The sequence below is a fragment of the Odocoileus virginianus genome, chromosome 24, assembly GCF_023699985.2.
Source record: "Odocoileus virginianus isolate 20LAN1187 ecotype Illinois chromosome 24, Ovbor_1.2, whole genome shotgun sequence".
Classification (NCBI taxonomy): Eukaryota; Metazoa; Chordata; class Mammalia; order Artiodactyla; family Cervidae; genus Odocoileus; species Odocoileus virginianus.
In genome coordinates this window covers 6,804,612-6,829,857 of record NC_069697.1, presented here as the reverse complement: position 1 = coordinate 6,829,857, position 25,246 = coordinate 6,804,612, and the positions used below count along the sequence as shown (strand labels likewise).

At 36.4% G+C, this 25,246-nt stretch overlaps 1 protein-coding gene across 9 annotated transcripts in view; it reads right to left on the bottom strand.

Moving 5' to 3' along the window:
* NAV3 (neuron navigator 3) overlaps positions 1-25,246 on the bottom strand; it is an 889,111-nt gene that overhangs the window by 74,437 nt on the left and 789,428 nt on the right. For 6 of the 9 annotated variants that reach the window (XM_070454242.1, XM_070454243.1, XM_070454238.1 and 3 more), the window contains 7 exons: positions 24,810-25,080; positions 22,956-23,664; positions 20,463-20,951; positions 16,644-16,685; positions 15,087-15,247; positions 9,057-9,245; positions 6,551-6,603 (listed from right to left, as the gene is read on the bottom strand). In XM_070454242.1, the coding sequence (XP_070310343.1) occupies positions 6,551-6,603; positions 9,057-9,245; positions 15,087-15,247; positions 16,644-16,685; positions 20,463-20,951; positions 22,956-23,664; positions 24,810-25,080 (1,914 nt within the window). The remainder of the gene's footprint in view (positions 1-6,550; positions 6,604-9,056; positions 9,246-15,086; positions 15,248-16,643; positions 16,686-20,462; positions 20,952-22,955; positions 23,665-24,809; positions 25,081-25,246) is intronic. The other 3 variants (XM_070454240.1, XM_070454244.1, XM_070454245.1) reach the window with 3 other exon arrangements.

Sequence of the window (25,246 nt, the reverse complement as noted above, 5' to 3'; positions counted from 1 at the left end):
GCTCAATAAAGGACAGAAATGGTATGGACCTAACACAAGCAGAAGATATTAAGAAGAGGTGGCAAGAATACACAGAAGAACTGAACAAAAAAGATCTTCATGACCCAGATAATCACGATGGTGTGATCACTCACCTAGAGCCAGACATCCTGGAATGTGAAGTCAAGTGGGCCTTAGAAGTATCACTACGAACAAAACTGGTGAAGGTAATGGAATTCCAGTTGAGCTATTTCAAATCCTGAAAGATGATGCTGTGAAAGTGCTGCACTCAATATGCCAGCAAATTTGGAAATCTCAGCACTGGCCACAGGACTGGAAAAGGTCAGTTTTCATTACAATCCCAAGGAAAGGCAATGCCAAAGAATGTTCAAACTATTGCACAATTGCACTCATCTCACACTCTAGTAAAGTAATGCTCAAAATTCTCCAAGCCAGGCTTCAACAGTACATAAACCATGAACTTACAGATGTTTCAAGCTGGATTTAGAAAAGGCAGAGGAACAAGAGATCAAGTTGCCAACATCCGTTGGATCATAAAAAAAGGAAGACAGTTATGAGAAACATCTACTTCTGCTTTATTGACTACATCAAAGCCTTTGACTGTGTGGATCACAACAAACTGTGGGAAGTTCTTCAAGAGATGGGAATACCAGACCACCTGACCTGCCTCCTGAGAAATCTGTATGCAGGTCAAGAAGCAATAGTTATATCTGGACATGGAACAACAGACTGGTTTCAAATTGGGAAAGGAGTACATCAAGGCTGTATATTGTCACCCTGCTTATTTAACCTATATGCAGAGTACATCATGTGAAATGCCAGGCTGAATGAAGCACAACCTGGAATCAAGATTGCTGGGAGAAACACCAATAACTTCAGATATGCAGATGCCATCACCCTTACGGAAAGCAAAGAACTAAAGAGCTTCTTGATCAAAGTGAAACAGGAGAGTGAAAAAGTTGGCTTAAAACTCAACATTCAGAAAAGTAAGATGATGTCATCTGGCCCCATCATTTCATGGCAAATAGATGGGAAAACAGTGGAAACAGTGACATACTATTTTTGGGGGGTTCCAAAATCACTGAAGATGGTGACTGTAGCCATGAAATTAAAAGGCACTTGCTCCTAGGAAGAAAAGTTATGAACAACCTAGACAGCATATTAAAAAGCAGAGATATTACTTTGCCAACAAACGTCCATCTAGTCAAAGCTATGGTTTTTCCAATAGTCATGTATGGATTTGAGAGTTGGATGACAAAGAAAGCTGAGTGCTGAAGAATTGATGCATTTGAACTGTGTTGGAGAAGACTCTTGAGAGTCCCTTGGACTGCAAGGAGATCCAACCAGTCCAACCTAAAGGAAATCAGTCCTCAATATTCACTGGACGAACTGATGCTGAAGCTGAAACTTTTGAAACACCTGATGTGAAGAACTGACTCATTGGAAAAGACCCTGATGCTAGGAAAAATTGCAGGCGAGAGGAGAAAGGGGCAACAGAGGATGAGATGGTTAGATGGCATCACCGACTCAATGGACGTGAGTTTGAGTAAATTCTGGGAGTTGGTAAGGGACAGGGAGGCCTGGCGTGCTGCAGTCCATGGGATGCAAAGAGTCGGACACAACTGAGTGACTGAACTGAACTGAATACTTAGTAAGATAGTAGTTAAATAAAGAGTAGTTACCTAACAGAATCCCAATAGCCTTTATAACAAAACTGTTTTAAAAATAAACACGGACCTAAAGGTTTACATCTCAAATTTATTTTAAAGTGAAGTGAATCTTTAAGTAAAGATTCAGTATTTTAAAATTATAATAATTTCAAGGTTCATATAGTTTGACTTTTGTATCAGACATATAAAGGAATTTTAAGACAATTTCATAGACAGAAAGAAAGTTGGAAGTTGTTTGCCTTGACACATATGGTGTGATTAACCCTATTTGGTTTCCCTGGTATTTTAAATATTTACTGCCAGTTTATTCTGTCCAAATACTGCTTTTAGGCTTGCTAGGATTATATGGAACTGATGCTCAATAAGTAATATGCATGTTTAAAAGAGCATTGTATGTTATTTACAAAAATTGTCTAAAAAGAAATTCATCACATTTTTATTATTAATAAAAAACTGAATAAGTTACATACACTGACTACATGCATAACTATTACATATTAATTATATACATGCATATGCATATTGTATAGAATCATTTTGTTTACTGACTTTTCAGAACTTTTTGTTTAATCTTTGCTTTCTTTCATAAGCTTTGGTTAGTAATACTTGGTAGCTGTTACCATAAAGTGGAAGCAGTGAGTCAGATTATTAATATTATATTTCTTTTGGTGGGCTAGGCATGGATTGATGATATATGATGAAATATGATTACTTCTCAGTATTAAATAATGGTTTTAAAGCTGGCTCAATGTCCTCAATGATGGTAAACAGTACAAAACATCTTGCCTAAATAAAAATATATTAGATGTTTCTTTATTCTGCAAGCTTTTCTTGGCCATCCACTCATCCTTTCAAATTTATTCATTAAAAAATATTTGCTTTATTATTAGTTGTGTGTTAGGAACTATGCTGAAGGGATCCACAAAGAACTAACACAGCCCTCACTCTTATTAAATCAATACAAAGTAGATTAAAAGTACAAAACCAGTTCAATACAATTTTTAATGTACAGCCACTCAGAAAACATCTATTGTAAAGATCAAAAATTTAAATATTTAATAGAACTAAAAAATAAAAAGTGCCCTGGGTATTAAAGAAAAATCACACACCCTCCCTAGGCTATTTCCCCCCACTTTTCATAAAGATATGGATACTACAGAGTTATTTCTTTTCTTCAAGAAATGCAAAAGCACAGTAATAACTAACAATGCAAACTCAGCTTCACTGTCAGCAAGAGAAGAATCAGTGGAGGCTGGGTCTTGTCTGAGATCACACTAATATCTTAAAGGGGTAATGCTGTAAACACTAGTGGTAAAGACTTCCTGCCTATGCCTATGAGGGAGATGTACGAGATGTTAGTTTGATTCTTGGGTCAGGAAGATTCCCTGGAGAAGGAAATGGCAATCCATTCCTGTATCCTTGCCTGGAAAACCCAATAGACAGAAGAGTCTGACAGGCTACAGTCCATGGAGTCGCAAAGAGTTGGACACGACTGAAACAACTTAGCATGCATAAACCTGGAAGAATTTCACCTCCGTGTTGATAGATATTCCACTCACTTTCCAAAGGAACTTAGAAATTAGAATTTTCATGTAAAACTCCATATTTCATGGTGTTGGCTTAGAATTAAAGACAAACACACAAACCCAAAATTTGCCAAGGGTAACAGCTTGGCAGGTCAGATTGAGTGTGATTTTTCAACCAGTTAGTAATCTCCCTACTCAAAAATTCTGAAAGATTACTTACTCAGCTTTATAACAAGATACCTTTGAAAATTTTACCAAGTTATAATTGGTAGAGACTTCAAAAGTTGTATGTGAAGAAAGAATCCTTTCAATTGGATTTATTGTACTTGTAATTTGACAGGCAAACGCCATCTTTGTTTGTTTAATATAATCCCATAAATTGTATAAATGATAGTGTCAAAGATTGTTTCTATCCATGGTGCCTAAGAACTGTATATTGCCTAATAAAACAAAGTGTCTAACAATCTTCTAAAAAAAAAAAATTTTTTTTTTCTTCTTTTTTTGGTCATCCAGCTCGGCTTGCAGATCTTAGTCCTCCAACCAGGAACTGAACCCAGGCCCTTGGCAGTGGAAGTGTCTAACAATCTTCTAAAAAAAAAAAAAAAATTTTTTTTTCTTCTTTTTTTGGTCATCCAGCTTGGCTTGCAGATCTTAGTCCTCCAACCAGGAACTGAACCCAGGCCCTTGGCAGTGGAAGTGTGGAGTCCTAACCACTGGATTGTCAGGGATCTCTTTAATTATTTTATGAAGGAATATCATGCACAATTGTGTTACTTGCACATGGCATATTTCAAAAGGTGCAGTTCACAAAGACTATGACATAAATGGTGCTCCCATGAAGTTTACAGTTTTTTTGTAATTAATGGTATAGAAGGACCCTCTTCTTCTCTAATAATTGCAAAAGTCCCTTGAACAGATCGGATAGATCTGGCTGCTCTTTGCCATCTTATTTTACAGGTATAGTCCAAAGAAATTGAGCAACTTTTCTGATGTCAAAAATGTAAATGAATTGAATTTTTATCCACAGTCCTTAAGGAGGAATGGAAAAAAATGATAAGTTGATTTTTCACTTCATGGTTTGAAAAACACTTTCACAGATACCCTTTCATTGCCAGTTAAATCTCAGGGCATGGTAATGGGGCACTGGAGACAGAGTGACTCCTCATCATCTGGAGCCTTCTCTTCATTACTCCACTAAACATGCATTTGTCTGAATTGTCTAAGTACAAGCAAATAATTTCCATCATTTTCAATAAAGCTATTTAAATTTCCTCATTTCCTAATAATGTCACCTTCTCATGTTTTGATCACCTAATCCATTCTTTTCACACTTAACTTGAGCGTCTATTTTATCACATAAACATGTGTGTATAGACTTTATTTTCATCTCTTCCTATTTCATATTGTACTCTTAATGTAATACTTCTCATTATACTTTCTAATTTATCCTTATTTTGACATCTACTCCTGTAAACCTATAATATCCAATATAGTAGCCACAGGAACGCATGTCTATATAAATTTAAAGTTGTTTTTGTTTAGTCGCTAAGTCGTGCCTGACTCTTTTGCAACCCTATGGATTGCATCCTCCCCAGTTCCTGTCTGTGGGATTTCCCAGGTGAGAATACTAGAGTGCGTAGCAATTTCCTCCTCCAGAGGAACTTTCTGAACCAGGGGTGGAACCCACGTCTCCTGCATTGACAGGCAGATTCTTTACCATCTGAGCCACCAGGGAAGCCCACATTCATAATATGCAAAATTAAAAATTCAGTCCCTTTGTCATACCATATACACTTCAAATACTCGTTAGCCACATGTGACTAGAGGTTACTATATTATCTAGCACAGGTGTAGAGTATTTTTATTATCACAGAAAGGCCTATTGGACTTGTGTATACTAATTAGCCATCTGCTTTTCCTCAACTCACGCTCTTTTTCTTGAGTTTTTCTCAGGCTACATGAAGGTGGTTTCTTATCCAAATACTGCTTCTGTATAATTTAAAATATGACTGCAATGATGTTGCACCTTTGATGTTATAGAGAGAATTCAACTGCAAATGTTTAAATCAGAATATACCTCCCCTCAAGCAGTGGCATTGGCCCAATAGGAGGAATACTACATCTTAACATATTAACATATTTTTTGCGTGTTTTTTCCCATACATTTTGACTTTTCTCACTTCTTTCTCCGTTTGCCCAGAAGAGTAAGGAAAGTCGCTCAGTCGTGTCCAACTCTTTGTGACCCCATGGACTGTAGCCCACCAGGCTCCTCTGTCCATGGGATTTTCCAGGCAAGAGTACTGGAGCGGGTTGCCATTTCCTTCTCCAGGGGATCTTCCTGACCCAGGGATCGAACCCGGGTCTCCAACATTGCAGACAGATGGTTTACCGTCTGAGCCACCAGGGAAGCCCCAGAACAGCAGATTTATCTCAACACTAACAGTAATTTCATTATTCTTAGATCTACTGACAATTTTACTCATTAAAAGGAGAAATGATAAGAAAAATATTGCCTCTACCAAAGATAGTTTGATCTTGAGGAACTTTCTAAAGCAATAAATATATAAGAGGGCCATAATATTTGAACTAATGAAAATGAGTGAAAAAAAATCAGTGTTGCCCTTAATGCTTAATTACTTAGTGACAGCTGAGGCTTTTGAACTTCTCATGAACTTTTAATACAGAATTAGGGGTTAGTCATAATGTTCAAGCCTCAGTGAGATTCATAAACTAAAATATACCTAGGATGAAGGAAGTTTTTTGTAAAACATAACTCCACGTAGACTAATTTTTAGAAAAGGATGAAATTATATTAACTGGGCAGAAAACTTACACTTGCAAAAACAAAATATATTTCACACACCGGAAAAATAAGTTGATATACTGGCATTTCCCTCTTAAAGAAATGAAGTTTTAAAAATCACGCTCTTTAAGAAGATTTAGTTTAAAAACTCATTATGCCTTTTAGGCTTTTACCCTTTAATACAATCTTCTCAAAAAATGAACTTAAACAATAAAAAAAAAGAAAATGATGAAAATACCATAGAACAATTACCAGTCAGAGAACCAAACAAAGAAAAGTGGTCAGTATGATAAAGTTATGATGGAGACTAGCACATGGTTTTAAGGGTTTTGAGTCATAAACTATCAGGTCTTCTCAAGTTCAGTTTTTCATCCACTCACTGATTACAAATACGTGTCTCAGAGAAGAATTGGTAGAGTACCTGCCTCCTTACCGGATATGCAAGAGCTGAGCGTACACCTCTATGTCACTGTGGAACTTCTGTGTAAATGTCAACCTATTTAACAAAGGCTGGCAAAGGCAAAAGGTTTTTCTCTATAGCCAACACTTACCGTAGAGTAAAGAGAAGACGTGCTGGAGACCAGTGATAGTGAGGAGCCATGAACTGAAGAAAGCAAAGAAGAACAAGAGGTGAGATGACGTCTGTTCAGAACCACTAGGTCTTTACCGAAAAATGAAGACTAGGTGGTTAAGGAAATAAAAATAACATAAGAATCTGAGGACAAGCCTGCCGTTAATTTTTAGAGATCCAAATGCTGAACCACGGGAAGGTCCCATACCTCTCCCCTAAAGTACTTCCTCCATCATGTACAGAGAAGAATTGACAAATGCAAACCCTTCTAGTATGCCATGCACATACTGCAAACCGGAGTAAGGTCTCACATAATAATTAACCAGAAAATCAAGGACATCTTAAGTTACTATGAAAGTGTAAACTTATAAAAAATTTTCATGTATTTTATTCAATTTCACTTTTTATACAACAAAGATTGATTTTCAGTATTTTTCTCCATATACGTTCAGGGAAATGAGCTATTTCAATATTATCTATGATGAGCTGATTATACTCATTTAAATGAAGTATGGTTTCTTCATAATTTTAGTAATAGAAGAGTACTTATTTCAAGGTGGTGTCTCTTAGAAATTAAGAGTGGAAATTTTATACTGTCTTTTGGGGAGGTGTAGAAAAAATCATGTTGATGAGTTAACAGAATGGTTTATTACTTGTGCAAGTCCAAGATATTAAGCTCAAAGGAGGATACAATTGTGCTTAATTATAGTTGTAGAAAAGTTCTTCCTCTTTTCATTATGGGATAATATATAGTTATTTCTGCTTATTCATCCATCAAAGAAGCATTAGTTGAGTACACACAATGTGACAGGCCCTTGCTAGATGCTGGGACTATAAAATTGAATGTCACAATTCTCAGAGCTCAAAAAGAAATAGAAATATATGTAACTAAAAAAAAAAAAAATCACAATGGGGTCATATAAATACTATTGAGAGCAATGTACTGGGTAGTAAGAAAGCACCTAGGGGCGTTCACAACTGGTCTGGAAAGGTCTAGGAAAGCAGCTGAAATGATAATAAAGCAGTGAATTTGAGAGACATAAGGTCAGATTATTTATCCATATAAAGGAAGGCCAGAATTTCCAAGCATATATATAAATAGCATTCTCTCTGCCAGTGAAGCACCATAGAAAGCCATGAGCATGTTTAGCACATCATTTTTCCAGTATTATAAAAGGCCTATCTGTGAAGAGAGAGAGAGAACCATTTTAGAAATGCAACGACTTTACATTTCAGATTTGTTATATTTTGTCTACATCTGCAGCTATCAGGAGGCTCTCAGGGTAGAATTCACTATCTGTCACAGTGAATTCAGTGGTTTGGTTAATATCCCAAAAGGCAGTGGCAACTGTGGTCAAGTGATTTAGTAATAGCCTGGTAAATATTCATACTACAACGATGACCTGAAGACCAGGAGTCAATTTTCACAGCTGCCTCAATTGTAGTCAGAAGATGTTTTTAAAAAAAAGGTAGGACGGGGAAAAACAAAGGAACAGAATCACACTTTACTGTGTTTTCATCCTTAGAAATTACAGATACAGAAATCAGACATAACAAAGTTATGAAACTTTCTCAAGTTTATACCACAAATAGACAGATGACCAGTATGTTTCAAGATATAGAGTCTTTTCTGTTATAAAAACTTATTAAGGACCAGGACAGTATAGCTGACTGCCTCTGATTTTATTCTAATCAATTTGAACTTATATGTTTACCTTTGTTTTATTCTTAATGAAAAGTGCTTTATAAAATGTGTGCCACAATTTTCCTTTGTGAGCATTTAAAAATCACTCATTAAATCAAAGAGGAAAATCTCTCAAATATTATTATCAAGTTTTACATTTGGGGTTATACAGTTTAGAAAATTATACACATTCGAAAATCAATTAAGCCTCCTGAGTTTGTCAAAGAGTATTTGTTATAAAGTGTCCATGTAGAACTTTACAACTATGAAGACATTTATTAGGTCAGGTGAGAATTTTAATGTAATGGACAAAGGAAATATAACTTAATAAAGCAAAATGTAGGTGCACTTTGAATTCTTAAATGATATGATAATAAAAACTAACACCAGTGGAGTTTCTGAGAATAAAAGTTGGCAGCATGTGGTTGTTTCACACGAGAATTTTTTTCTGGTTTATGTATCTTTTATGGTTTTTTAACCAACGTGTCAAACGAAGCATTCACTTTGATATTTGGCAAACCACAGCAAATAGTCTCTAAAATCGCCCAGGTTTGCGTAGGGGAACACCAGATTTATTCTGAACTGTCCTATAGTCAAGTATTAATCTAAACTATTTCTGTCATATTTCCAAACGCATAAAGAAACAGAAGGTAATATAGACTAAAATGTCTTCAAGTTCCAGGGCTCCTGAAACAGAACTACCCTACTAGATTTACTCTTGAAGGCATCCTTTTGACATGAGTGACGTGCGAGCTTTCAGGCCTGAGTTAACCAGCTTCATCCTGATTTCCCCCAGGCCTACCTTCTTCCATGCTGTCTCTGAATGAGCCTGAATGACTGATGGCCCGTGGCCTCTCCTCCAGAGACGTGGCACTCCCACAAAGCTGGGAGTCGTCATAGAGATCGAAGGACGAGTCTTGGGCTGGGATGCTGTTTGAGCGCATCATGCTGGGCCCAGGAAGGTTGAACTGAGAAAGATTGGTTGGGCTTACTGAAAAACAAAGTGCACACAGCCCATTATTCCGAGACTTGGAAGTTTGCCTCTGAAATTTTCAACAGCAGTTACAGTGGAGTCCCTCTTTTTTCTAGCACTTTCATGGCAAGCAGTATGTCAATTTCTAAAACAATATTAAACGAAACCATCAAGTCACTTCTACTGTTTTTTTCCTAGAAATAATATGGTATTTCCTGCTGCCCATTATGAAGAAAAAATTGTCTTCCTAGAGTCTGAACATTTATTTTTAGAGAAAAGGTAATCTAAATTTTCCAGGAAAATGTATATGAAGATTCCAACAAAAGATTTTCAGTCAGTTTGAGCTCTAAATTTTTGTCAGTTCATAATCAGAACCATCACTATTATCAGAGTTAGGTTATAATAAAGAAAAATAAAAATGAAATATAATGTAAGGTACATGGTTATCCACAGCTCATTGTGAAGTTAATCATTTAAAACTACTTTCTATCATATCTAAGATGAGAATGTCACAGTGAGACTATCAAAAGTCACAAACTTGTATCTCTCAAGCAATGCCTTAAGTCTGTAATTTGAAACATGAATTTATTTACCTAGTGCCTATTGCCAAATAGACCTAATAACATTCAAGTTTTTAGGCCAACTGATTGTCATCAATTTAAAGAAATATGTGGTTGACTGAATTGGAAAACAATATTTCTTTAAATTTGGAATAAAAGCAAAACAGAAAAATTAAGATATATATTTATCATAAATGCTCATATTTAAGAAATACAAGTTGTTACAGACATATGAGGAAGCAGGCAGGAGACCCTTAAGATATGAAAAGAATGGCTGAGTACTTTCAAAATCCTGGGGAATTTATGTCTTTGGCTTAGAATTGGTCCAATAAAATTTCAAAACTTGCTATTTTTTTTTTCTTTGACATAGGCACTACATTTCTTAACGTAACTGCTGGATCTCAGAACAATGTAAAATATGGGGCACATATACTATGAGATAACTTTAGAAGACTATCTCGTATTTGCCAAGTACTATGCTGGATATTTTACAGGTATTAATGAATCAATGCATAGAACAACTCTGACAAGAGTTAGTTGTGAATTGAAGTAAAATAAGAGCAAGAAAAGTAACATAAGACCTGGAATTATATCTACGTGTGCATATGTGACATACAATAATGAAAGAAAGGAACTTTGGATTTGCAAAGTCCCCAGTCCACTGGAAGAAGGGAAGAAAGGGTGGAAAGTGGGGGGAAGAAAGAAAGGAGAGTGAGAGAGTAAAAGTTAGAGAAAGATCTCTCAGGTACTTCAGTGCCCTTCAGCGCCCTTCAGTGGGCAGTGACGAGTCAATGATTGTAAAGACGACCAACAGATGCCCCAAAGGACATTCTAGACTTGAATGTGTGTGTTTAAGGTGTCTGGACTGGAGTAAATCTTAGGTTTACTGGAGTAAACTGTCTTAGGTTCACAGTTATAAACTGACTGAATACATTTGCAAGTGTATCATTTTAATACATATATATAGAGAGAGGTTAGAAACACACTTCATTCACTGAATTTGTGCAAATTCTCACAAAATGGTTGCAGATATAGCCAGGTAAACTCTCCTTAAATAATTTCAAAGCATAACATTTCACTCATTCAAAATGAAGTTGTAATGAGGACTAGGGGGTGGATTTTAAAAGGGATGCTTTGGAGTGGGGAGGCTGGGGCAAACAGAGAGCAGCGCTGACACAGGCCCATCACCACGTGTGAAACAGCGCGCGAGGGGGAAGCTGCTGCAGGGGAGAAAGCTGAGCTCATGGGCCTGTGGGGATCTAGACGTGTGGGGGGGGGTCACCAGGAGGAAGGCTCGAGAGGGAGGGGGCCGCGCACACAGGTAATTGATTCACTCTTGTACGGCAGAAACTAACGCAGCGTTACAAAGCAATTACACTCTGATTTTAAAAAACGACATAAGGATAGTAGCTAGCTTTGGGGGAAGGTATGGATTGTGGCTGGGTTGCTAGATGGGTGGAAGGGAGATGTTGAGAATGTCCTTGTCTTGACCAGAATGAGAGCCGCATGCATGTTCACTTGGAGATAGTCATTAAAGCTGTGCTTTGTATTTTAAAAATAAAAGGAACAGTGTGTATTTATAAGCATTTCTGAGAGGTTCTCCATTGGAAACATATTCATTTTATTTAAGAATGTTCAATTAAGTTAAATCTATGGCAGGCTTGCTTTTATGTTATTGTGGTTGAATAGAAAGATCAATATAGCAAGATCTCTGGCTTCAAGAGTGACCTCTAGAAGAGGTGATTGAAAGGTAGAGAAATTAATAACATAAAAGAGACAGAGAAAAGGTATGCAATAGAAGAAAAAAGTATGATGGAAAGAGAATTTCTGTAATGGGACACAGAATAGTACAGGGCATCTAGTGGTAGCTTTGCTTTCCACTTTCTTTAGGCAAATATTTCCATATCCACACTTCAGTTTCTTTGTAAGCTAAAAAAAAAAAAAAAAAAAAAAAAAAATGGCAGAATAAATGGACTGTAAGATCCATTTAAAACCAGGGAACATGTAAACATTTCTAATAAGCGAGATATAGGTATAACAAGATATTATGGAAAAAGAGGACTACTGGCTTTGCCTTAAATCGTCTATCATACTAACATCACTGTTTTTATTAAATTATCAGTTGATTTGTGATGATCTGAGGAGAACAGAAACTAACAGAAAGATGGAGTGGGTTTTTAAATACAGCAAGTGACTCCAGACTTTGCTGCTGTAGACATGTTAGCAAATGAGTTCATGATGTTCTTCTAATAAGAGCTGTCATATGCAGCCTACTTTTATTTTGTAGAATTTTGGAATATTAACTAGGACCTAGGTGGAGATTCAGAAAATGTTTATTTGATCAGTTAAAGAACTTTAAAAATGGAATATGTCTAGATATAGGTAGTTTGTCATTGGTGGGTTTAGAGAAGCTAGAGCTGTCACAAGAACTTGCATAACAGATTCACAATTGAATCAGATGTAGGTTTCTTCCAACTGTGAGATTCTACTCTTCCTTGAGCATAGAAGAAAAGGCTTAATCCTGAATGGTTTAAGGGTGAATACGGAAAGGGAGTAGAAGGGAATTCAAGGTGTAGGGACCTTTGGGAGTAAATGCAAAGAAATTTCCCATACAAAGGTGTTTAAACATCACTCTATGCAAGAGTGAAAGTGAAAGTCACTCAAACGTGTCTGACTCTTTGCGACCCCATGGACAGTAGCCTGCCAGGCTCCTCTGTCCATGGGATTCTCCAGGCCAGAGAATTAGGTAGAACTGCTGCCTACTGGTGTGGGGAGCCATTCCCTTCTCCAGGGATTGATGCCAGGTCTCCCGCATTGCAGACGGATTCTTTAAGGACCGTGTGAGCCCATCAAATATGGAGACTTTGAAAGTGACACGTTGATAGTAATGCTTCTACATGGTAACCCTTGAGGCAAGGTGAAAAAGAATCTGAGCAACTGTCATCACCCATGGGACTATGACAATGTCTCACTAGGTTATGGGATGCCTCACAAGGACTGTGACCAATAGTAAACAAAATTGCATCCAATAATAATTTGTTTATGAAAGTTATATTCTGTAATGCTTTCTTCAAGAGGAATGATTTCTATTATAGCTATCATGCCAGAAACCACATACAAACCAGAGTTGACTTCAGCAGTAGCTCACAGTAGTCTATTAATAATGACATAGTAGTAGTGACCTTAAATTTCTAATATTTATTATTTGTGATTTTTACAGCAATATTTCTAAAAATTTATATACAATATTAATATTTTTAGTGGGTAAGAATAAAAAGCATGGTTACTGCAACTCAAGTGTTTGTAATAATCACTTATCTTACTGATTATGCAAAAAAATGATCAAATTGAAAACAAGTGATTACTAAAGTAAAATGTAGAACACTGCTACCCATATTCAACTTATAGTGTTACATTTGATATATTTTTAAAATTTAATAATAAAGTAATTTTAATTTATGATTGCATTTTAATGGTATCCACTCTCTTGCCTAATAAATGTAAGTTCCAGTGGTCTGGAAACACAACCAAAAGTCTTTAAGAGCAATATTCATGGTTTTGAAACTAGTTATTTTATTTTTCTCTTGTAAAATAATATAGCATATCTGATATGCATCCACATACCCACTTATAAAATATGGGTAGGCGCATAAAAGTGTGTGGGTATGTATGCGAAGATCTTTCTTCCTAAGTCCCATTGGGTGAACACTTTGAGAGGTATGAAAATACAGATAGTAAGATCTATTTGAAACCTACTGCAACTCTCTGCTAGTATAAGACATCTCTTTCCAATAAAAATGATGACGTACCAGAGTCTACCAAGTCTGATTCTCTCTCTCTTGTCTCTTTGCAAATGTTAGTCATTCCTTACAATATAACCTAGGTATTATGAATTTATCTAATAGGTGAGAAAATTGAAGTTAAATGACTGCTAATATCAGACACAGTAAGTAGTGAGTTTTTTCCTTCTTAACAAAAAATGGGATAGATTGAATCAGAATAATAACAACGGAAAAATAATGGAGTAAGGATTCACATACTCGGATTAATATCAATTAACGAAAAGATTGACAGGAGGGAGCCATGAGATACCCAGCAAATTCAGCAAACCAGGTGACATGGGTTTGATTTCAATATTGTACAATATCAGATTTTGTTTCATATGTCTATGACTCTACAAAAACATTTTCACTTCATTTTTGAAATCAAAGTTTTAAGCTTCCTGTTGCATTTTATAACTACAACTCAAAGTAAAAGTTTTACCACCCTTTGCCATTATGAGACAAAGAAATCTCATCACTGTGTAGGTTCATCAATAAAAACTTGGTGTTGGATATATATTCACTAGTACATATAGAATGACAACCTAAGTAACTGTTTTCCATTGTCATAATCTCTATTCTCTATAGCAGAACAATTATAATAGAAGAGAAATAGCCTTCACTATTCCAACAGGGAGGTAAGTTGAAAAGTCCAAATTATCAAAGAATTTGGACACTCTGTTGGTCTACTGTTACCAAAAAAACAATCTCAAGTGAAAAAAATAATGTGACTATTTTATACATGACTTTATAGAAGAGACATCTATTTTTAAAAGCAATGGATCTGTTCAATGATAACTGGTATATTTAGGCTTTCATTATTCTGTCACTTTCCCTTCTGTTTTCTGTGATATTTATACAAATGACTTTATATTTTGTAAAAGTTATGCTAAACACAAAGTAATCCAGTGGCTCAAATAATCATTTCTTTTCATTGCCTTCACCCAAAAATGTTCACAGGGTATTATCTTAATAGGAATTCTCACATGCATTTTAAGGAGAGTTCTCACTTTAAAATGAAGATGTAACTATGGAGTCATGGAATGATATATTTTCTTCTTAATTATTTCTATTTTCTTTTTTTCTACAAAATGATAATTTTCTTATAAGGATTACAAAAATTAAACAAGAGGACTCTGAGAAAACTCTTAGGCTTAAGGTCAGGTGTTCTGGCATCAATTACTATCTCTGTCCCTTAAGATTGGTGATTTTTTTTTAAGTCAAAAAAATCTCTTTTTGCCTCTGGATCTTAGGATATAAAATAACAACAGTATTAACTATGCCAACTTGTTGTCATGAGAAATAAACTGCATAATGCTTGGGCATTATTTTGGGGATTGTAAATGTACAAATAAAAGATAATGTTAAGATGTCTATCTCCTCTTTAAATGAGCAATTCTTGTGAACATATGCCAGGGTTCCTGGGAGAGTAGGTGGTAAAAGGAACAAGATGAAACTGATGTTTTAGAAGATTTTACCCAAGTTGGAAAAGTGATATTTTCCTGTTGCAGAAGATGACATAGCAGAAGGGGACACCAGGGGTGACTGGTTGCCAGTATCCTGCAGCCCTCCAGTAGAATGGGAGCGTAACCACTCTTTGCCTTCTTCTTGGCTGGCCTGCCGAGATGATGGGGTGTATCTGCAAAACAGCACAGCTAAGACACTTCAGCACATCTGCAAAGGCAAGGCAATATCAGGACAAGAAAACAACTGAGAGGAGCTTACTATTCAGACTGAACAACATTCTCAAACAGATTGAATCTAATTATAATTGCTTAGTTCTTCCAGATGATTTGACACCATCTGTTTGAATCTCACAGGAAAAAAAAATAAAGGATTTTGAAAAGAAAACTATGTTCCTGTGAGATATGCGGTTGAAAATCATAAGCAACGAGCAGACAGCCAGGTTAATTGAGAAGGGCGCAAAAGCATGGTGTTTAGAAGGGTGTGAAGAGGGTGAAAACACAAAGCAAATATGGTAGACAGTAGCTGGCCAGAAGCCAAGGGAATGGGAGGGATGGTTACAATAAGGCGCGGGAAGCAGAACACAAACTGACAGATCTTCTTTAAAGGAAAAGGAAAACATTTATTTGGTTAAAAATGCCACTTGACACCATGTCTGGATTTTTTTAAAAAATGGAAAGGGAAATAAGCTTCCTTTATTGGAAAATAAATTTCTGGGACAAAATCTTAAAATGGAATATTTGCAAAATGTTTGCTCTTGCTAAGAAACTGGAGAGGAGGAGGATAATAGATGAAGATCTAATAGGCCAGTATTCACTTTTGCCAGAGTAAGTAAATTCTTAGTTCCAAATAGTAGTCAACTTATCATGTTCGTATAGTGTCATATCTCTAGTCATAGTTCATTCCATATCCTCCCATTAGATAAAAGTCCACAGTAAAAGATAGCCATGCATTAAATTTTCATTCCATATTTTTTATGAACTGAATAATTATTTTGATATTATTATGTAATACTAGACTAATTTATGTCTGTACTGATTTGATAGATATCAGCACTTCTGAAAAACATAAAAAAAAAGCTTTTCTGAGTTTTTACTAAAAGGATTCCTTAAAAATTATCCCTTAATTACACTATTTGTCCTCTGATGATGAAAATAACTTTTCTTTGATTCAAATTAGAGCATCGGTCAGCCTCTCAACATTCATTGGCCACAGGTGCAAACTATAGGGATTGAGGCTTTTGTAGGCCTATGCCTCCAAGATACAAACATTAGGGAAACTGATTTTATTCTTCAGAAGTGAGTTCTGAATTCTACTAAAATTGTTGCCCCCCCCAAATAATGTCTTTTATATCACATTTAATTTACTGAGTTTTGGCCTCTACCAAAACTTCTACCTGAGGGCCATCTCACCAACTCCTCAGGCCAGGGGAAACTTCAGGATTAAGAGTGAGTTCATCCTCAATGTCAGGCGCTTCTTTGCAAAGAAAGAAAGAAAGAAGTAGAGAGACAGCACACAAAGTTTACGTAACAACAGAGAAAGGCAGCGATTGTGCTGAGAGAAATATATACCTTAGTCCCTTTTTGGGTAGTGTATTTCTGTCAAGCTGCATGCTGTTAAAACAAAGAAAACCCCTAAGGACATAATGTAAAAAAAACCCTCCAAATTATACATCCAACATAAATGACTCTGTTTGAAATCTGTTACACAAAATAAGGTTTTCTTTTTTGGTAAAAACATATTTAATGCTTAACTCACTGTAAAAGGCCAACCAAAGGAGACTGGATTTCACTGTTGTAACACATTCAATGATAACTCAGTGACAGGCCTATTTGAAGATAGATTAAGTTATATATTAACATACTTCTCCTCTAGATTCTATTTGTCTAGTGTTACGGTAGGTTTTTCTTTCCCATGCAAATGACTAGATTTCTGCTATGATTTCACATGTAAGAGAATCATAGAGGAGGAATGAGAAAGATCTCTGCCTAAGTTAAAGTGGCATGTTCCAACAGACAGAGATGTAATAAATCACCTTTCAATACTTATTTTTTGTATTTAAATGATCTTTAGTAAAAATAAAGGCAGATATATTTTTATTCACAGAAAAAGAAGAGAAATATATATCTGCTTGAAATGTAATCTTTCTAGCATCATTTATTTAAATATTTTAATACAATTAAACTATGATATCTTTTCAAATTATAAATTAGATGTTTAAAAGTCTATGAGTTTTCAGTGTCTATTTTAAAGAATTCTCAATTGGTCCTAAAAAGGGAAGAAAGAATGTGTCTGGAGAAAATGAGAAGTGTCCTCCCTAAAAATAGAGGAAGAGGGTGTCAAGAATTAAGCAGGACGAGTCTAGGAATTTCTGTTATAATCTCTGGCATATGGATAACCAAATAATAAAACTGATTTGAATTTGCAGAATGATATCTCTCTTTCATTAAACTTCAAATGGTCAAAATTAAATACACAGGTTATGCACATGAGGATGATACAACATGAATGCCAACACAATGACTTGAAATTTAATCACTAAAAATCAAAGCTAAAATGTTTTCTTCTATGGTTACTCCATTAATTAGCACTGCAATAGAAAGCATCCAAAGGCATCATCTTCTTTTACCTTATGTACTGGGAATGTCCAAATAGGGTAATCACACAATTATGTAGAGGCCAATTCTAGTATGTATCTTGACTCTAGAGGTATTTATAGTACAACTGTATTTTTAGTACAACAAAAAGGAATCATACTGAACCACTACGAGAGTACTCTAAATATACACTACAATATGCTGAAGCATTGATATCGTTGTCAGCTATTTTAAAGATTATCTCTTTCATGCGTATGAATTTATTAAATTTAACATCAGAGAACAGTGAAAATAGGCATTGTTTTGCCCATGTTATTAACTGTGTAAACATTATATGTTTGTATTGTACAGAGAACTTAATGAAAGGAAAATCAGAAGATAAGTTCATCAATATAAGTTAAAACTAAGTAGAAATATCTGTTTGAATCTGGATATTAATGATTTTATAATATAGACATTTCTCACAAACGCTGAAAGGCTAAAAACTCTTATGCCTGCAGGAGCCACGAGGGCAATGGGAATAGATGAAGTAGAAGTTTTAACTAACAGTCTGAAGGGGACAGGCACTGTTTGTCTGAAGCCAGTAGAAACATGGCACAGGATTTTAAAGGCAGGGTAGCTCCATCTGACAGGAAAAACCAGGTCAGATGTTTTTAAGGTTGGCTACAACTTTAAATGTTTTAAGGTTTGGTTTGGTCACAAAAAAACAAAATGTGCAAAACAAATGTGAACTAATTATAGCCAAAGAAGGCTCTGATCTAGAGCAGTTAGAGGAGAAAATTGTTAAATTTTAAATAATTTGTTTATGCTACTTTAATGAGGAGAAATTTAGACCAAAATTAAAATCTATATGAAAATCTACTTATTTAATACTATTAGAATAATAAACATCAATGAAGTCTTCTGAAATTGCATTTCAACAGGTAAGTCATTAACTTACATACATCTCTATTATATCTTTCTAATTACTTTGTCTAAAATATTCAGACTTTGGCACATTTTCTTTTAGGCATGGCTAAATGTTTGGCTTCCCTAACGTTCCCAACATTATGTGGACTATTGTAATTAAGCCAGGATCTCTGATACGATCTAATTTTCTCTTCAAGGGATCATATAGTTCTTGGGTGTACTTTAAAGAATTAGAATGAATTGCTCTTGCTAGAAATTTTGTTCACAAGAAAAAAAAGTAGAACTTCTTATATCAAAAATTATTTCAATCAAGTAATTTATTGGAAGAAACTAGTTAATGTTTATATTGTATACCGTAACTATGAAGATAATTTGCTTTTTCACAGTTTAATAGTCATGAATACATCTTACTAAGAATAAAAGGTAAAAAATTCATCTCTTCAAAATTAGTTTTAAGATTTAGTTTAGAAAAATTATTTATCTGTTTATACCAGAACACATCCATCTGTAAAACTGGTCTATTTGAAGACTGACAACCAAGTTTAAAAATAAGATTTGTTTAAAGAGAATAATTAACTGCATATTTGTTAGTGTATTTCCATAGTTAAAATATATATATATATATATATATATATACTGACTTCTGCTAGAATACATCAAATTAAAATATTAACACTGCATTTATATTGCAGCTATAAAACTCATCAATATTATCAACTAGATTTACTTTAGAGTTACTTGGTTACAAATAATTACTTGGACATTTTCCTGTGTTTTAATGTATAAATGCCAAAGAAATGGGTTGATGGCTAAATGGTCAAATTGTAGTCATATTCATGATAAAAACAATCAGCATTTTGGAAGGTGACTGCTGTTAACAAATAATAATCCACCTGCAGTGTGCCGTGTTTGAGGTGATACGTCACCATCAACAATAGACTGGATTAAAGTTTGCGAAAGATATCAGGCATTGTGAGTGACCCTGTGGCACTTTCACAAATAACACAATTAAGATATACAGCCAAGGGCATTTCTGAAAGCTTTAGGTGTGCCAAGAAACAAACAGCATTAAGTTTATCAGGGAAAACCAGGCAGGTTTAAGATACATTCCTGGGGAAAAGAATCAGTACCAAAATATCTGAGAAAGGATTTTTTAGGGAAGAGAATCCAGAGCCTTCTTGGCCAACAGAGATGCTTTCTCTTAAGTATATTAGGTAAGGAATGCCTTATTATGGTCATTTTACGTTTAAAGGAAATCAGTAATTAATTACATCAATGACAAACATCTTGTAATGTAGTTTAAAAAGGGCCTAATAAAAATGTCACTAGAGTTGTAATTTTGTCTAACAATTCATATCTGACAACTGATCTTTTTTTCTTCCAATTCAACTAGGATTCCTAGCTATCCATTTGCTATTTTCCCAAAGAAATGCTAATAAAGCCAGATGAACATTTTACTCTGAGCATAATTGTAGAATCCATTTAGATGTGATCTTTAAATATGCTTAAATCATCCTAAGGAGCTGTGTCATCCTGGAGCTCAAGCTAAATTATTGTTGTGTCTGGAGAAAACATCATTCAATACATAAAAACATGCTTTGCATTTTATTTAAATTGGATAGTGGGTGTATATGTATGCATCATACCAAGAAACTAACTAGTCAATTTTTTATGGATTCTTAATGGTTTTCACTTTCTGCAAATGTGGTAGTAACACCAAATAAAAGGCCCAGTATCAACAATCCGACATCCCTTTGCAAAGTGGCACTCTTACTGAAATTAAAAAAAAACAACAAAAAAACCACAACTGAATGCAGGGTAGGGGTAGGTACAGTGTGGGGAGGAGGGGGTGAGGACTTCAGTAAGGCCCCCAGGAGAGCTCACCTTTCTGAGAGAGTAGATCTCACACTACCAGTTCTCATGAGCAGGCTCTGCACCTCGTGAGTGCCTGTGGCCAGTCCAGATAGGGAGCCGTGGTGGCTGAGGGGGAGGTCAATGGACTCCGAGCTCGTGTGGAGGCTAGTCATGGACTGGTAACTCGGGGTGTCCTTGCTGCCCGCAGAGGAACTGCTCAGATTGGCAGCCCACACGAGGCCACCTGACGTGAAAGAGTGGACCGACGCCGGGCTGGACGCCAGCGAGTGGCTTAAGCTTATAACATCTGCAGTGAGGTCTGAGGGTTTATTGAAGAGAGGGCTGCTGCCGCCACTGAGCCCGCCAGCACTGCCCAGGCTGCCCGTACCGGACGACGGCGACTCCAGACTGCCTTGCCGCGCTAATGTGGTACTAGGACTGCACATTACAGAGGAGGATTTCACACCCTCAGTACTAGGTGCCGAGGCAGCTTTGCCGCCTGCCTTGGCACCAAACAACCTAAAAGAAAAACAAATAACAACTTCAGTTGTTCCGAGAAGCTAACATCCACATTTAATACTTAGGGTTACAGTATGCAGAGCCAAGCGTGCTCTGGTGGACGGCCCCGAGCACTTGCTGTCTCTGTGTTAATGAACTTGATGAGCCTGAACTTCCTAATCTCTCTCTCATATTGCCCTAGAGGTAAACTGGTACTGGGCTGCCATCCCGTTGATGGGGGGACGTGGGCCACACAGAAGGGAGGGTAAACCAAACATCACAGTCCCTGGTTTCCGCAGTTAAGCCATCATGAGTTTTTTTGCAAAATTAAGTAGTCTGCACATACTTGCTACCTATTTATAGAACCATTATAATGAAACAACTTCTACGCATTCGGTATATAATATGAAATTATTTTTCTTTTGTTTTGTTTTCCTTCATGTTAACGGCTTACTCAAAATCTAGAAGGAATGCTTAAGGCAAAGTTTAGGAGTCTGTGTTGATGGCTGGGGGCCTAAGTGGCTGTCAGAGAGGAGGTGGTTAGAAACACTGGATACTGTTGGCAACATGTCCGTGTGTCTGTAGCTTTCCCAAGAGAGAGCAAAGGGTCAGATGCCAGTGCTATTCAAATATATATTTATAATAGTGATTTGAAACATGGTTGGTGCTAAGGTAGATGTTGGAGTTTCTTCAGAAAACATTTTAGTTTTGTAAATGAAGCAGATGATATAATCGAATTTTTGTAAATATGGAAATAAAGTGTGATATGAAAAATGACATAATGATCACTAATTAAGTTGCAATGAAATCATTATTTCCTATAGTGAAATATTTATGACGAATATGAGAAATTGTTTCATAGGTAATGGGCCACTGGATGGCACTATTGACTTTTACTTAAGCAACAGAAATATTTACTCTCATCACAGGTGATTATTCTTTCCAATGAGAATCAACACTTCAAAACACCACTTCTTCAGGATTAATATTTCTACTGATAAATATAAAACCTCTAAGTCTTTCAAACAATCATGTATCTGAGATTTTTGAAATGTAAATGTTTCAAGACACTCTATTTCTCAGATATCAAGGCTCTTGGTTTAGTCACTATAATAAAAGCAAACATTAAAAATATTAAACATAAACATGTAATGGATTATAAACAGACTATAAATCATATTCTATCATTTCATAGATGAAGAAACAGACCCAGAATAATTTACTGTCATCACAAATCTTTCCCTGTATGTATTTTCCTGCCACTTAAAACACATTAGTATTTAAAAACACTGATATTGGGAAGGAGAATATATATTCCATATGTTGAATATCAAAGACAATCCCCATGCAGAAACCAAGTCTTGTAAGTTATTCAAGTCATATCAACGAAAGCTGATGATGAGTTAGAAAACCTAGTACATTTCTTAGTTATAATCCTATATCAAGCATCTAAAGTTTTTCAAATTCTGTCAATCATACCATACCTTGATTTTCATTAATATTTCAGGATATGGTGCTACATAAATCTGTCCACTGTGATCTGATACCGTATAAGGAACACCACTTCATCTACGTTCATGATTATCATCAGCTCATTAAGAGCCAACAAGATAATAAACACTAGAAATGGACAACAATAGTCATAAAGACCTATTTTATTTTGTTATTAACTGTGTAAAGATGAAAATTGATTACAAGCTACTATTTTATCACTCCCCCTAGGTACTACCATCTGCTTTTACTCATAAATGCTGTTTGTTTTGCTGTGACAATAGTGAAACTGCAAAGTTGGAGCATTTCTAAAAATGAGCAGTATTTTCCACTAGCTATTTATAGCATCAGCTTCTGAAAACTCATTGTACTCAGAAACTGACTTAGAGTCTAAGTTATATATATCATACACTGAGGATATACACACATACACAAACACTGAGGATACACGTCTTTATAGGATAGGCCATGGACACACAGATATCCTAAGATGAAGCGCTATATGTTGTCCCAGCACCATTCTCGCTCTCTTACCTTCGAAAAGTTGGTGAGGCAATGTCAGGGTATTTGGACCCTGGCTGCCTGAGCCCTTGTGTCCCGCAGGCACTAGCAGATGTGGGGCTGGATTTGGGGGAACCTGACAAAGAAACGCTCTCTGAATCTGAGACCGCAACCTTCTCTTTCTCCTTGTCTGTCTGGTTAACCGTGACGGGACTTGAGCGCCCTGAGCCGATCTTTGTGGGTTCTCTCAGTTTTGAGGTGGTGGCACCAGCTGACTTGCTGCTCACATTGGAATCGATACTGCTGGTGCTGGATCTGTGGCCGCCTCGGCCGGGAATGCCACTGGCGCTGGATTTGGACGGGCGTGGCAGGCTGCGGTACTGCAGGGAGGTTTTGGAGCTGACATGCAGCCCAGCATCGTCCTGATTCTGGGACCCATCCAAGCTGGTCTTCCTCCCTGCATTTGACTTCCCACCAATGGCAGCAGATTTGGGGATTTTGCCCAGCGTGGCTGAGCCGCTGGTTATGGTGGCTCCACTGCTAGTGATCATGGCAGAGGACCCGACTCCACTTGGCTTCTTAAATCCAAAAGAGCCAGTGGCCGTTGATCTTCCAATGCCCGAGGGGGGCTTTTTCCCCTCATCTCCACTGCTCTTTCCTGCATCCGATGGAGATCTCTGTAGAGATGATCCTTTCAGGGGACTTTTTCCTTTCTCAGAAGCTTTGGCATCGTCGGTTTTCCCTGATGAGCGAGAATACACACATTTAGGTACCTGCACACTGTGATTTCACACTTCTTTAAACAGAGTGTAAAATGTGAATACATCTGTGTGTGTGCGCAGTGCTCAGTCGTGTCTGAGTCTTTGCAACGCCATGGACTGTGGCCCACCAGGTCTGTGGGCTTTCCCAGGCAAGACTACTACAGTGAGTTTTTAGTTCCTCCTTCAGGGGATCTTCCTGACCCAGGGATTGAATTCACATCTGTGTCTCCTGCACTGGCAGGTGGATTCTTTACCTCTGTGCCACTTGGGAAGCCCAAATATATATTTTTTCTGCTTAAATTCCTATTCATTATTTTAGGTCTAAATAGGCATGTATGCAATATATTCAGAAGATTAAGTACAAAGCTTTAAAAATATGGCTGTTGGAGGAAAGTGACTAGAGATCAAGGAGATAAAATGAAAATGCATATTTTTGCTATGTATTATTGCCTTATAGCTTGCAACTCTCTTCCCTTATAAAGATAGCACTTAATCTCATCAAACTCAGTGCTTGAAAAAGAGTTCATCAGATGATTGTATTTGAAGTATCCTGTTACATTACTATGTCAGGTGGCGCTATTTATATGAGGCACCATTTTAAAAATAGGGAGAGAGTTTAAAAAAGAAAAAAAAAAGGTGGTACAATTTGCAGAAATCTTTTACTCTATTTTTTCATCAAGTCTAATTTTAAAATGATGTTTCAAATCTCCAGCCTTCCAACCCATTAGATTAGTGTGACTTTTCTTGCTCTTAGAAGTGAAACATAGGGGGAGAGTTAACATAAATATTCTAAACTTTATAGAAAATCAGAATAAAAGCTATCTTATGTTTTTTAATAAGTTGGCTTATTTTATATCCACATGAGCAGGAATGACTGTGGCAAAATAAAACACTCACCAAACTGTGATGATACCCTCTAGAGGATGCCTGGAGTGTTATATTCATGTGGATGCAGACGATCAGGCATGTGAAATTTAGACAGAAAAAGTATTTATATGGAGAACTATAAGTATTATATAAATATAAATAATTATATTTTTGACATAATTATGAAAAGCTACTATTAAAGACAACAAAGATCAAATGGAGACAATTTAGCTTAACAGTTGCCAGAAGACCAGCCCACCAGGTGTCTTGAGTGCACTGGTCCCAGTTTTCTGCCTGGATGGTGCTCCTCCTTGGGCTGACATGCCTCTCCTCCAGGAGCCTGTCTGGGAAACAGCCAGGGAGGCTTTCTGCCCCGTCTTCTCAGGGTCTTCAGGAAGTCCAGAGGAAACACCCTTCCACTTGCCACCTCCATCCCCATGGCTGTCAAAGTCCTCCTCGGGCTTTTTCAGCTCCTCGGTGCTCTCCCAAGGCTCATCTGTTGCAGATCGTTTCTCTGAATCGGTCTTCAGCTGTGAAGAAAATAGGACAGAAAAACTTGGTGCAGAAAAATCTATCAAGTGTGAATTGGGCCCTGGAATGTCCTTTCAGATAATTAGCTAAAAAAAAAAAAAAAAGCAGCAGCAGTGATTTGTATTTCAAAAGAACTCCAAAGATGCCTCTATTTTTATCTCTCTC